The following is a 14690-nucleotide window of genomic DNA, read 5'->3' as shown; positions in this document are numbered from 1 at the left end:
CTGTATCAGCCTCTTGTGGCTTGGCAGGAGCTTTGTCAGCACTTGCTGTGACCTGAAACTAGTCACACCAGCACCAAGGTGTTCAGTTCTCTGCAAACGAGTTGCTGCAGTGTGGCTTGGCAGAAGAAAACTCTCTGCTCAAATTCATAACCTGGCATGTCATTTCTTGTACAGCCATTTTATCTTCTAGCCTGCTTGCTAAAAGTCCTATTTTTCTCCCTGCTACCCCAAGTTACTTGCAAAGACTGTGACAACTATTTGCCTGACAGCTGCCCTGATTTCTCCATAGGGCTGTCCCTGCAAAAAGTGGGACCCCTTTGGGAAGAAGTCTCACCCCCATGAATACAGCAGCACCCTGCAGTCAGCAGGACCCTTCATGACCCCTAATTTATGTGCTCTGCAAGTGACCCTGCAGTCCTGGACTCAGAGGGGCGGTTTTGCAACCTGTGCGGGCAGAGGAACTCTTTTGCAAATGGGGAGCTGGACACTTTGACCCGAAAACACCTGGGCAGGACGGCGGCTGGACCCCCAGGCAGGAAAGGGCACTGTGGGCAGCGTTGCTCCTCTGACCCACAGCATGTGCAGTGCTGCCTCCTACTAGCAGGGGCATCCCAAGGCTCTTGGCAGTGAGACGCCATTTTGATCCAGTTTAGACTAAATAATGAAATACCAGATGAGCAGGCCGTGTGGGAGATCCTCCAGCCCTCCAGCTGCTGAAGAGCACTGTTTCCTACCCAGACCCAGAAAGCCTTACCCGTGAGGGAAGGGGATGGCAACGTCCATCCCCAACCCTCGTGTCTCCCAGCCTTGCCCGCTCCCCATTGGTACCCACAAGCCCCCCTCGACCAGCCCGCTTTGGCACAGGCTGGGGGAGGCAGATTTGGGGCGAGGGCAGTGGGGAGCCGCGTGCCCTGCAGCGGCGGCGCGGGGGCTGCGAGCGAGCCACAACGGGGAGCGCGTGGGTGTGTGCAGGCAGGGCTGTATATCCAGTCTGGCAGAGGGTGTGCCTGCTCACACGCCGGGGAGCCAAGCCGGGAGCAGGAGCCCTGAGACACCCTCGGCTGGGGGACGTATGGCAAGGAGGGGTTCGGGAGATTAACCCCAGCACGAGACTCATTTGCTGTTGCCTTGTGTCGTGCACGGTCAGGTGAAGTGCAGCCCCCTCTCCCCCCCAGCCCCACGGTCAGCTTGCAGCCATGCTTCACTCTCCACTGAAAACAGCGTTGGCATATGAGTGTTTCCAAGACCAGGCCAGCTCCACGCTGGCTCTGCCCTCGGACCACAAGCTGAAGACTAAGGGCACGGGAAAACAGCGGGTCCAAGAACAAGTGATGATGACGGTGAAGCGGCAGAAGCAAAAGTCGTCTGTGTCGTCAAGCGTGGGCCACTCCAACCGAGGTAAAATCCCACCACTCTCTGGACAGTACGGGGCCCCCTCTGGGGACAGAGCAGCTGCTGTGGGGTGCTTTTGTGGGGTTTTGTTGTCGGTGACAGACGGGTTCGCGCCTCTCATGGGTTGCCCTGGGCAGGGGACGCAGAGGTCTCTTACACTGGATGGAAGAGTTAGGACAAGATGCAGAGCTGGATGCATCAGCTCCCTCGGTGGAGCTGATCTGCAGGAGTGCTGCACTGCTCCGCATCCCTGAGGCACTTGGACATTTCAACGTGGTGTTATTAACCATTTGTTCCCTGGCTCTAAAGCTGGAGCAGCTGCCTAACTTTTGCAAATCCTTTCTGTGCAAGTGTCCCCATGGCTGGAGTCCTCCACCAGACCCATCCCCTCCTGTGGATGGCCAAAGCTAACAGCGTTGCTCCTCCGCCATGCCGTGGGGCTGGGAGCTGGCCACAAGCTGAGACTCAGCTGTCCCCTGAGCGTTGTGGCAGGTGGAGAGCAGGCAGCTCTGCCTACACACAGGACACAAACCTGAGCTTGGGATTTGCCTCGGAAGCTCCCAATGTCTCCCATTTGCCGGCTGAGCAGTGTGGGAGCCTCTGGGACACCCCAGGAGGAGACATGTCCTTTTCTTACCGCAGTGGCTTGCGTTGGTTCAGTGGGGATGCTTTGCAGCCCCCTCCATTTTGCAGATGGGTAAAAGGGGGTGTAGGGGTCTGGGCAGCCAGTCCACCTCCATGCACTGAGCCTGTGCCATAGAAAGTAAGCAATCAGCTGAGTCCTGCAGACAGTTTTCCTACTGGAATACCTTCCTCTCTTGGTGAAGGCTTGGCAAATGGTTTTCTTTGCCATCCTTGCATCTGGAGAAAGCCAGTTTGGAGGTAAATCCCAGCTTTCCTCAGCCGGGAGCTGCAAATCCAAAGGGTTGCAACAGCCACAGTGCAAAACCTCCTGGCTCTCAGAGGTGCTTTCACCAGCAGCTGCAGCAAGCTCACTGGCCTGGCTGAGCTCACCGGGAAGAGGAAAGCCCGAGGCTTTGGGGGAGATGGGGGAGATGGGGCTGGGACTGAACCGTTCAGCTGTGTCTGGAGTGAGCAGCATGTAGAAGGGTGTTTGCTGGAAATCTGGGTGAGCTGGGCCAGTCTCTGCCACCTCTTTCCGGGACTATGCCTTGCCTGGCAGCTTTTCCAAGCTGGATTGTGAGGCTGACTCCAGCGCTGGTGAGGTGTCATGGTCCAGTCACACATTTTGGGCTGGTTTACCAAGAGAAGCAGGGTGACACTAGGCTGCCGGGTGGAGAGTGTGGGTGGTGCGCCCACAGGAGCCATCCTGGCTGTATTGCAATTGCTGCAGTGGAAGGAGTAGAGCAGCTTCAGGGTGGATGGCATGTGTGCAGTGACCCGTGACGGGCACTGCCAGGAGCACATCTCTGCTTTCCCTTTTTTTTGTGTGTTTGTGGATATAGACTCCAAGGGGTGGATGGGAACAGGGCAAGGAGAGCTTTCTTCTGCCACCAAAATGGAAGATGCAAATCTCGTCCTACCTCAGGAAGGTTTATTGCTTAAGGTGTTACGGTGCCAGACCCTGACAAAATAAAATACAGGCCAGGAAGAAACGAGAGGCTCTGGATGGCGACTGGGGCACTACCAGCCTCCCTTTCCAGTAGAAGAGTATTTCAAGGGGAAGCAGGCAGAGAGAGGTCTCCCACTGCTGCCCACAGGCAGGAAGGAAGGGAGGCAGAGGGGGATTATTCCTCTTGGAGAGGAGCCCAGGTGAAACCTCTGGGAAAGGGAAAAACAAAAGGCAAATTCCCAAGCTGCCCGTCCCTGACAGGCTGAAGCTAAACCCCTCCTCCAGACACTTTTGGAAATGTCTGGGAATGGGAATTGCTTGGAAATGTGCAGCTCTGGTTTCTGTGTCCCAGGGAAGCTGAGTCACATTCAGCTCCCAGGAGCTGCCTCCAAACACGGGGCTGAGGCCATCCCATTCCCACTGTGGGGAGGCTGGCTGGCACAAGGTCCGGATGGCTGATTCATCCCAGCAGCTGCTCCCTCAGTGCATTTCTGGATGGAATCCCAGAAGGGCAAGGAGTTGCCATTTATTGGGCTTTTCTCCTGGGTTGGAGCCTGAGAGGATCAGGCTGGACTTTCAGGTATTGATTTTTACTGCTGTTGGTCCAAAAGTTAGCTGAGCAGACCTAATGAAAAGCATCGATGTTTCCTACAAACAGGCTACATGGGTCTGTCAGGCACGGATGTCTGCCTGTTCAAATGCTCCGCCAACATCAGCCACCTGCATCCCACCATGACTTCTCAGAGATGCTCCTCAAAGGCAGCACAAGCTGGGGAATTCACAAAGCCCCTTGATAAATGTTTGAGCGCTTTGTTCCCTCTGCACCCAGGCAGTTTCCTGCCTGTGTCTGGTTAGGTGCTGGTCCAGCTCCAGCCATCTGTTGCTGTGTTTTGATCTGTGGTTTAAGCAGAAGAGTGCAGCACAGGGCTTCCCCCAGCTTCAGGAACACACGTGCCTGTGGGACAGGGAGCGTGGACATGGACCCCTCTTGCATGTAGCAGGGATGGGCGTTGCTGTATCCCATAGCTGGAGTTTCTTTAGAGGGTCAACAGACATTCCCTCAATGTCCTGCTAATTGATTGATACATAATATAAGTTGGCTATTTGGAGTCCAGCAGCTCAAGGTGTTGTGGCCACTCTCTGAAGATCTGGTGCCACCCAATATGTGCACAAGCCCCAGCAGAGCAAGGTGATCCATCTAGGCTCAAGCTGGTGTGTGCTACATTAAGGCAGTGAGCAGAAACCTGTCACAAGCAGCATAATCCCACAGCCACAGCGGGGCCTTTTCTCAGCACAGCAGCTATTGTTCTTTCCAAGGATGGCTGCAGAGTTTTTGGTTCTGTGGAGTCTGCCCTCCTTGGGTTTTGGGTCTGTGGGGTCTGCCCAAGGGCGTATCTGCCCTTCTTACCACGGGAATAGCTAGCTGGATGGCTCCTGCTGAATTTGCCAGTAATGCAAATTCCCAGGGAAAATGGATGTCAGTGACATGGCAGGAGAAAAAGGCCAAGCCAAGCTGAACCAGCTCCTCAGCGCCAACAGCGCTAGTCTGCAAAGTCCTCTGGCTAAAGAAAAGTTTTGCCAGTGACTCGTCACTGGCTGGCAGGGTATAGCAGGGAGCAAAGATGTGAGGAAACCCAGCCGAGGAGTGTCGTATCCAACTGTCTCACGGCTGAGCTGTGATGTAGAGGTTTGCTATGCTGGCTGTGGCTGAGAGGGGAGAAATCCCACTTAGCTCTAATGGGATCCCACTTAGCTTTAATAGGGGTCATTCTGATGTGAAAGGAAGAGGAGATTTTGGGGGATATTAAGTCTTTTGAAGAGTTCTGTAACCTTCCCTAGCATGAGATGATTCAGTGAAAGCCATCCACTCTTCCACAAACCTTAGCTTATTGGTACTGAAAAAATACCAAACCCCTTTAGCTCATAGGCCAGAAGGCAGAAATGAAGTTTGATCGTTCCTGCAAGAACCTCAGCTTCTGGGATTTCACGAGCACTTCTCTCCTAGGAGGCACCCAGGCTTTGCTTTGTGCCTCCCACAGGTCCTCTTCTCTTATTACGTTTTTCCTGTGTTTAATCATCCTTATTGTTTTAAAGCTGTGCATAGTTAACTCGTCTAGCCTGCACTACCAGTGACTGGTTCTTGTCTTGTCTTTTCCTGCCACAGATTAATATTTGTTAACATGCATCTATTTCCACAATGCTCCCTGTTAGCTTTACCTGTCCAGCTGAAGTTTTTCACAGTTGTGCTTGAAAAATGGCTTTTTAAACATAATACTTCTCCTTGCCATCAGTCTCTTCAGTTCAAGGGGTGTAAAGTTGCCTTTGAAGAAAGTAAATAACTCATCAAGCAGGGGCATATGGGGTTAGATGGATGTCCCAGTTTGCTCCGCAATGATCGATAACAGCTATAGAGAGGAGGATGAGGGCAAGGTGAGCATGTAGTGATGCTCACAGTGATTCAGTGCAACTTCTATCAACCCATACATATCGCAGCTAGTTTTTGCCCTCATGGACTGTTCCACTGAAGTTAAATAAGATTTTAGATTACCAGGTTTTGAAGGAAACGCCTTGGGGGAATGACAGCTTGGGGGTGGGAGAGAGGGGTCCCAACGACAGCCCAGCCAGCACCTGAGCAACCCTCAGGGGTGTTTTATGCCCACAGCCGTGACCACTGGAAGGCTGTGCTTCATCTGAGTGACTCTCACCCATGTTTTTTCTTCCTCTGTCCCACCTGTTATCTACTACTAATGCAGAGGTTTTAAGTGACCCTGTGTTTGCCCGAGTGCAAGTGGGCACTTCAGAGACCTACACAGCTACTTGGATGACAACAAATAGGGCAAAGACATATGGACATTGCTAGGAAACAGCACCCAAAGAGCATTTCCACCCCCTGCCAAAATGTTTTTTTCAGGAGGCAGTCTGGTTTTATCCCAGATTCTCAGGATCTGTGACCAGCTTGTATGGTCTTTACCCTTGAGGTAGCTGAGGAGTATCCTTCCTCTCCCTGAGGGCTGGTGATACACCTCCAAGCTGGGTCTGAAGATGAGAGAAATTAGAAATTTAGACAGAGAAGTGTCTAAACTTGCAGGACTAAACAAAGTTGATGTTTTCTTTAGCCACCTCCATCAGAAAATCCCCAGGTCCTTCCTAGCCTTCATACTGAGCTCTCCAAGCAATAAATCACAGTTGCACAGTGGCAGGAGAAGCACCTTCTCCAACCAGCAAGGCGGCTTCAAAATGCCTTGAACATTTGAGGTTATATATAATTATATATTTATAAGCTCTTATATACAAGTTCTTGGAGGTGAAGGCAACTCTTCAACAGCTGAAGAACATAAACTTGCATGAATTGCCTGGTGTCTTTGATTTGGCCATGTAGCAGTGAATACAAGAAAATCAGAGACGTACCTAAATAGGCTTATTTTTGGTGTCTCCTTGCTCAACCCCAAAGCCTTTAGTGCGGTGCATGACAAGAATGGATCCTGAAAAGAAAGGCATGGTCCCCAGGGAGGAGTGGTCAGATTAACCTGTGAATCATGCCCAGAAACCCTTTCTTCCAACTGCTTACTCAGTGTCAGGAAAATGCTCCCAGGCCCTCCAGCCTGCAGTTACACGATGCTCGCGCAGAGCAAGAGGTCAATGGTAAGAAGGAATTCCCAGGAAACTGTTATCATGGGATTGTTTTATCTTTGCACTCAGAACTACTGTTTCTAACTCTGTCTCCTGGTGAATCACCTGGCCCAAACTTACCATTTCAAGCCCTGCCTTGCTTCTGCTGAAACCCAACACTAACACCTTGGTCCGGAGTTTCTGGGAAATCCCTGGGTGGGGAGAGAAGCACAAAGTCAAGGGCACAGCTGAATTCTATCTCCCATTGCATGTCAGTGGCTATTTCCTTGCCTTCTGTGCAACTTAATATGTATGAAGCAATCAGGGCTGGAGAAATATTAATAGGGAACAACATCCACCAAGTCTCTAGACTATGGAAAATGAGATCCTGTGGTTTTCTGCACAAGTTATGCCTGTGAAACTACTCTGCTGTTGCCTATTCTGCATTCAGTGATGTTCTTCAGATGCTGCTATCCATGCAGCCTTGCTCCTCTCTTGTTGACAATAGAAAGCAGATCTCATTATTTATACGGCACCTACAGGAATCATCTTCCTGAGAAAATGCAAGAATTTTTAGCCATGAACCAAATCACCATAACAGGTTCTGATGCCTCAGGCAAGGCAATAAATGACATTTATTCCAAGGATCAGTGGCTGTAGAAGACCTGAACGGCTTCAGGGCCTTTGTGGTCGAGCTTATCCAGTTTATCTAAGAGATGAGTCTTATCAAACAATCAGAGAGGTTAGGATATTTCTGACATTACCCACCAGTTTAGGTGCATAACTTAAGACAGGTAAGTCCTGATTTTGTACTTTGTTAGGCATTCAGAGCTGTCCCTGGAAGTTAATTGGAGTGTAGGGTTTGCACTTCCTCATAACGGGACTTGGGATGCCACAATTATTGAGCATTTTGAAAATGAAACTTAAATAACCTTAAACTCTTTTGGACCATCTGAAGGGGGTTAAGGGAATTCCAGCATGCAAAAGTAATTACTTGCATAATTTATGTTTTTTTGTAGTGATGAATGTAACATTGAGTAAAATACTTTCAGGAGGGATCCAAAGATTGCACTGCCAAGGGCTACCGGTGACAGCTGGAAGAGCTTTTAGTAGGGTGTGGCTAGGTAAATACAAACATTCTGAATAAAGCACTGAGAAATAGTAGAAATGGCTGAAGGGGACCTCCTGATCTAAGATATTTGCATCTTTAGAAAAGATATCTGCAATCTAGTCTCTCATGTCTTCCCAGAACCCCCAAAATAACAGTGGACCTTACTACATTTTCAGGAAAAGAGAGTACAAATACACAGAGTGTAGAGACTGGAGATTGACAACTAAGGCAGTGCAATTAGGTTTTCTTTGTGTTTGTCTATTCCAGATCCTCAGGTGTTAAATAGACTTGATCATCATTTACCCATCATGTTTGCTATTTACTATTTACTGAATTTAGCAAGTCTTGCTCAGGCTGCTTGTGTTGATGTGATTGTTAGTATTCAGACCAGGAAAGATGCGTGAAAGTGTTGGGGGTGGGTTTTGCCTTCAGAGAAGAGACAAATTTTATTTGTCAGAAAAGAGGAAGTATGTTTCAGGTTCAGACCTTCCAGAATGTGTAGCACAAAATATCCAGTTCCTCTCATATGGGAGAGACCTAAGATATCAGCCCGGAGTCTGACCTGTCTGCTCTTGTCCGCTGTAGATTTAATGGCACTTGGTCTTTTTCGTGAAAACCTTAGGCTGCTGCTTTTGGTCAGAGGGCTGGAGTTTCCAGGAGCTCTTCTGAAATGAACATCTTCTATGAGCTGCCTGCAATGGCAAAAGCTCAACTGACTGCCTGTCTCTCCTGTGTTCCTGTTAAGGTTTCTAACTCTAATTCTTCAATAACTAAACTTAATGGTAAAAAGAGTGCTCTGCTCTGAGGGGTGCCTGCTGGAACTGCTTTCTCCTGCTGACCATGCTTTTTCCATTTACAGGTTCCATGTATGACGGTTTAGCTGATGGTTACGGCTATGGGACATCCCGGGGCAGCTATTATGCCAAAACCCAAACAGGAAACAGCAGCTGGGGATATCCGGTAAGATATTATTTTATCTGAGAACTGTGGCATGCTTTTGAGGTAACCTGTACGGAAAGCACCCTCTAGCAGGAGCAGTCGTGTAACAAGGTCATAGCGTTTCAGAAACTTGCCCGAGAGAGATTATGCATGGCCATGGCTATCTTAGAAAGTAATTCAGTGTAGTAGAAGAGGATGTTTGAGGACCCTATACCTATGTTGTATGTGTTTGGGGATTTTAGTTTGGACAAGATTAAGTTTGGCTTTGTGGATTAATGCCCACATGGCACCAGAGGTTTGAAGCTGTCTGAAGGATCAGTCATGGGTCCAGACTCTTACAACTCAGTTCAAGTTTGGAGCACATCCATGGCTCACCTGGAACAGTTTCCATGTTTGTTTCCATGTACCAAAACGTCTCTGTGAACAACACTAATGTGGTTGAGTGGTGATAATCAGGGGATTTGCATTGTAAGTGTGTTTCTATTCCCAATCTCAGTGCTAGTGCAGACACTTTTCAGATATTCTCAGAGCCTGGAAAAGAGGTGGCCCACTTCTCCCATAGTGATTTCCAAAGAAAATACTACAGACGGCCAGAAAAAGCAGAGGTGAGATAGTACTTGTCTTTGTGCAATCTGAGTTTATACATCCCACAGATGTCCTGGTCTTGTCCTCGGTGACGACTTCTGGTACACTGAGAATCACTCCAAACCACTCCGTTGTCTACTGGAACAACTTGTGCTTGTGTTGCCCCTCCACCTCAGACCTGTGTTCAGTTCTTCCTTGGTTTTCATCAGCTATAAAGTAGAAAGGAGCAATTCACAGATCTGGGATTTGAATACAGGAAAAAGAAAGGGCTCCTTTCAACAAGTCTGGGACTGTAAAGCAGCTCCCTGTCAACCATCAAAGGGTTGAACCAGGAAAGGTGTTTATGTTGGCTTCAAGTACGCAGACAGAGGATTGAAGCTTTTCCTGGTAGTTGCCAGATCCTCTGCCTGTTCATAGCATCAGCATTCCTCAGCTTCAGAAAGATTTATCTGTTGTCTTTCTTAATGGCCTTGGTGTAGCATGCTTGCTTCAAGGCAGCGATGTCACTTGCTAGGTTTGCATCACTGGGTTTGCTGCCTACTGCGTGTTCAGTAGGAAGGACTGGGAGCACTGCATGCCTCTGAAATTTTTATTTACAGACTGTCTGTTGACTTGTCTCAATGCCCTTTGCTGAGCTGGTTAAATCCCAGTCAGTGGTGTTTCTGCCCGGTCTAAGACCAAAAGGGTGACTATGACGGTTCAGAGCAGAGGCCCAGCCAGCCAAGTGTCCTGTCTCCATCACTAAGGCAGTGATGGGCCCCTGCAGAAAGGTCTGGGCATGGTAAGCAAGCAGTGATGCATCCCAGAGTGGTTTTGTGGCCACTAGAAATTTGCAACTGATAGACTTCCTGAGCCAGAGGTGGAGCCTTTGAGCTTCATAAGTCAAATGATTGTGATGTTTTCTTTCGATGCTGTATTGCTATTTGTCTGTTGTGACTCCTGAATGGAGTTTGTGGTGCTTCGTCTAAGCAAAACTGCTCAGTTCCAGCCATTCCAGTAATCTCTACCTAGTTTGGGGTTTTTTGGTTTGGTTTGGTTTGGTTGGGTTTTTTTGTTAGAGAGGAAGCTAAGCCCCAGCTCTGCAGTTGCCCCTCCAGCTGGCAAGCTGGTACTGCAGCTAGTGTTGCTGGTGTGAGGATTATTGTTTAATTTTGTTCACTCCTGATCTTCTTCCCAATCATTATGTCAGCTGGACAAATTCTAGGTAGTTAGAAATGCTACTGGCCGCTGGGTGTTTCAGTCCAGCAGTGTTGGTGTTCTGGTGAACAGCTTGCAAGGTGATTATGAAGGTCGGGGCCTCCATTAGACACCATAGAATACCATGGACACAGCAGTTCAGTCACTTCTGGTTCACCATGGACTTTTGCAGCTCATGGCTTTTCGCTGAAGGGCTTTTCTGCATCTATTGACGAGGGAATGTCTTTCTCCAAACCTAAGTGTCTTACAAGACTTTCATTCTAGAGATTTTTGGTAAAGATCTTCAGGACCTGGGCTACTTGAGGAAAGGGGACTGGGACTTGTGAAGGATTCATAGTGAAATTTGTCTTACCTAACTGTGTCTATCTGAAAATCAGCCATTTAGTCTTATCAACTCATCTAGGCTCCTCCCATAGCTAACAAAGAGAGAGGTACGAGGAGATGATTCATCTCCTCTATCTTGGAGATCTGTCAGGTCAGGATGAATCAGCCCCTCTGGATGCCTATCTCCTTCCACTGGTAGCTGGATCGGAGCAGTGACCTAACAGGTAGATGACTGCAGTTAGGGGCGATGAGTCCGTAGTGCCATTGGCACACTGGAACATATAACCTCAAGCCTAAATCTGCTTAACAAGCTTAACAGACATCATACTCCCCAACCACACCAAGGAACCTCCTCCATTTTGCTTCTTCCAGAGAAGTATTAAAGGTTTACACACATCCACAACCAGCCTCCAGCTTGGGTTAACTTTAACCAAGTGTTTGTCTATGGACGTGTTTGAAGTCTGTGCAGGTTCTAGGCATTTTTAAAATGTTTTCTGTTTGTAATTCCTGGGTTGTAAGACATGAAAACAAAGATAAATCAAATCTATTTTTGAAGACAATTGCTGGACTTCTTTCCAGCTGGAGCTGGTGCTGCAAATATTTCTGAGAAGTCACAAAGTCCTTTGAGATGCACAGGCAAATTCAGATATTTCAGGGAAATGACCCAGTATAGTATTCAAGAAAATTACTTTCTCTTAATAATTCTGGAGTTAAAAAGGTGTAAGAGGCAATCCTTGTCCATGTTGCTGCTCCACAGCACCTGCAACTTAGACATTGCTCTTAGATGCCTTCATCTAAGGCATTGCCTTAGATGGTGACTCAAATCACAGGAGGTATCCTGTCTCACCCACAGCTCTTAAAGACAATTATTCCTGATTTCCTCCTTTTGTCTTGTTTTGTGTCTTCTTGGAAATCTCAAGGTTTTTGCTTCTGACTTTGCCCCCAACCTTATGATACTGATGTTCAAAGATTAGAGTAAAAGAAATGATAGATCTGGAGGAAGAGGTTTCTCCTGGTTCAGTCAACACTTCTGACTAAAACCATTGATTTACCTATTATTAAAGACTATTTTCTGTTTATTCCTCTTGTGCAGGGCCTTGTTTGTAGCATCACTGTAACTAGCATTGCAATGAGTACCTACTCATTATCAGAGTACATAGCACTGAAGTCAGTGGAACTACTCCAGAACCGGGCACTCTGAGGGCAGCAGGTTTGCACTGGGCTGCAGCATTTCCTTGGCTCACGTATCAGGGCTCAGCCTTCAGGGATTGAAGTCCCCAGTCCCATTTGCACAGTTGGGAGGCCATAATGGGTGCGTTAGTGACTGTGAAATTCTCTGTGTTAGGTGATCTTTCAACTGAGGTGCTGTTGAGCCCAGAAGACCCTTAGAGACTCTACTGAATGTAAGTTATGAGTGGCCACCAGTTCCCAAAGCCATTTGACCGCAGGAGCTGGCTATGCCATGTCCTGATGTAAGGCCTGAGCAGTGCCTGAGGTCCAACAGAAGAGACACTGGTGACCACATTTGACAGAGACAAACCCAAGGGAGGTTTAAGTAAGCTAAACTGGGCCCCTAGAGCAGTGTAGTCATGGCAGGAGAAGTCTCATCATGAGCAGCACCCTTGACTCTGACACCGCAATACCACCCCAAAAACCAGGATGGGTTCAGCACTGGGCTCAAAGCCACTGTCACAGGCCGGTGGCCCATGGGTTGCAGCGAGTCTGCTGTTCACCCCGACTGCAGGCACAACCAAATCCTGAACACCAAGGGAAGGCAGTATGTGGAGCCAGGGTGCATGCTGTCAGCAAAGACCCTCTGAGGCTCAATACCCAACTGCGGCAATACTGTCCTTGTGTGGGTCTGCTGGGTTGGCAGGTCCCTCCCTGCTAGAGAGTCAGGGGGGTTCCCAGGTCCCGTATCTGTTTTGGCACTGTCAAGATGATGTAGTACAGGACAAGGTGAAGAAGCAGACCCAACCCTGTACTGCTGATTCCACAAGAAGGAGATACACCAGCACGAAGTGGGTGTAAAGCCACAGCGTGCCCTGCCCTGGCACTGCCCCCTGCAAGGGGCAAACAAGCCCCTGGTGTGCTGGGTAGGGCAGGAGGAGCATCTCAGACATCAGGGCCCTCTGCCTTCTCCAGGGTGAGCAGATCATCATCCCCACAGAGCTGACCTCAGCCCGGGGCTTGTAGTGAGTAACGTTTCTGAGAGCAGCCCTGCTCCCAGACCGAGGAATATCTGGAATGTCTGGTGCTGCTCCAATTAAAGCAGCAAACCGAGTTGGATCCTGGCACATAACAGCTGGGGACCAGTGGCTACTGCTCAACACTGCTTTCCCTGGGCACCACTGCTGGGGTCTCGGGCTCTGTGCTTCACTGGCCCACCCAGCTTGGTTTCTGCAGCAGTTATGTCCATTATGGCACTAATGAAAAGCATGCACTTTGGTGATCCCTCTGCACTAGAGACTGTCTGTAGGTTCTTAAACAAATGGCCTCTGTGGGAGAAAGTTGCAGAGCCTTCTCTCCCAAATGCATTATCTGCATGAGAGTTGTTTGACATGAGATGGGAAAGTTCCCTGCTATCCCTGTCTGGCTGTGCCTCTGTGGAGGAAAAAACCTCTCATCTTCAGTGGGAGCTTTGTTCCTTAGGGATTTCAGGGCAAAATTTGCCTTTTGCTATGATGACAAGTTCAAGTTTAAAATAGAGTGGTTTGGGCACTCTTATAAAAGAAAACATAGGTTTGTAGCTGTTGCACATCATTGCTTGGTCAGATCCTGGTCTCCCTGTGAGGTTTTGCAAGAGGTTTTATGCTTTGGAGTAGCAAGCTGGACATTACCCTCCATGACCAGAATAAACTGAACCATCGAGACCTAAATCTCAGCTGCATAAAGAACCAGATGAAAAAGCATAGAGTAAGGCAGCACCCTGGAGAGGTGGGAAAGAGCACTTCAGAAATAGATAAACAATATATTTGCTGGTTTTGCAATTTTTCTCCCTGCAATGGAGTGTGTAGCAGGCAGCAGCTAAAGCATTTCGCAAGTAGCATCAAGAGTTTTCCCCACCCATCACTCAGGGTGGGACGCTGTCATGTTGTATTGCCTGTGCTTTGCCCTCCAGCCTGGGAGAAACCTGCTCCTGACGTGTTTATACGGAGTCCTTTACTTCTCTCTGTCTGCTACTCTAGAAACAAACAAATTGCAAGGGAAAAAATTAGAGCTAGGTAATGAACTGATCGCGTCCTTAGATGCAGAAGTCAGAAACACCCAGTTATCTGGGAGGGCCTCTGACGTGGAAAGGCTGAGATGGGAGCACGATTCCCAGGGCTGATGCACCTTGCTCTGTGCTGCTTCTTCTCTGGAAAGCGGGAGAGGGAGAGGACTTTTCCTGCTAAAAGGGTTTATGGAAGAAAAAGACAGAAAAGGACTCATGGCCATTGACTGGGATAATGCTGTTTTGACTTTCTCTCTAGCACCAGTTTTAGTCCAGTTGAAATAAGATGCTAAAAATATTTATTTACCTGTCTTGTGCAACTGTTGGATATTCAAGCTGATGTTCCTAAAATGGTCCCATGTTGCAGGCTGAGAACTGGTGATCCACAAATGCTTATGAATTTAAAGGCAGGTCTTCGCTGCTGCCAGTGAAGGAAAGCACTTAAGTCCTTGCACCTGATAAGAGCACCTGCACACTATCAGTGCTCATCTTTGCTACCTTTCCTCCCTGTGCCTCACATCCTTGTTTTAATATGAATGAATGGCTCCCAAGGCTTGGCCTCAAACATACAGGCTCGTTTCACAGTGGGGAGGAGAAGTTCAGGCTAAAACTCAGGATGTCGGCCTTGCCTGGCTGCACTTGAGCATCCTCCCGCATCCTATGAGTAAGGGGGACTGCCAGTGCATGAAGGTGTCTGGCTGAAAGGCTGACTGCTCAGATCCCATGGGGAGAAGGCTTGGTGACAA

At 48.6% G+C, this 14690-nt stretch overlaps 1 protein-coding gene across 1 annotated transcript in view; it reads left to right on the top strand.

Annotated features, from left to right (window-relative positions):
• The first annotated feature begins 1012 nt into the window (after positions 1–1012).
• PKP1 (plakophilin 1) overlaps positions 1013–14690 on the top strand; it is a 47726-nt gene continuing 34048 nt past the window's right edge. The window contains exons 1-2 of the mRNA XM_075115653.1: positions 1013–1398; positions 8545–8645. Of these exons, the coding sequence (XP_074971754.1) occupies positions 1197–1398; positions 8545–8645 (303 nt within the window). The 5' untranslated portion in view covers positions 1013–1196. The remainder of the gene's footprint in view (positions 1399–8544; positions 8646–14690) is intronic.

Source organism: Phalacrocorax aristotelis, chromosome 21 (assembly GCF_949628215.1).
Source record: "Phalacrocorax aristotelis chromosome 21, bGulAri2.1, whole genome shotgun sequence".
NCBI lineage: Eukaryota > Metazoa > Chordata > Aves > Suliformes > Phalacrocoracidae > Phalacrocorax > Phalacrocorax aristotelis.
The sequence above is the reverse complement of the archived record's forward strand: the minus strand, read 5'-3'. Positions and strand labels throughout refer to the sequence as shown.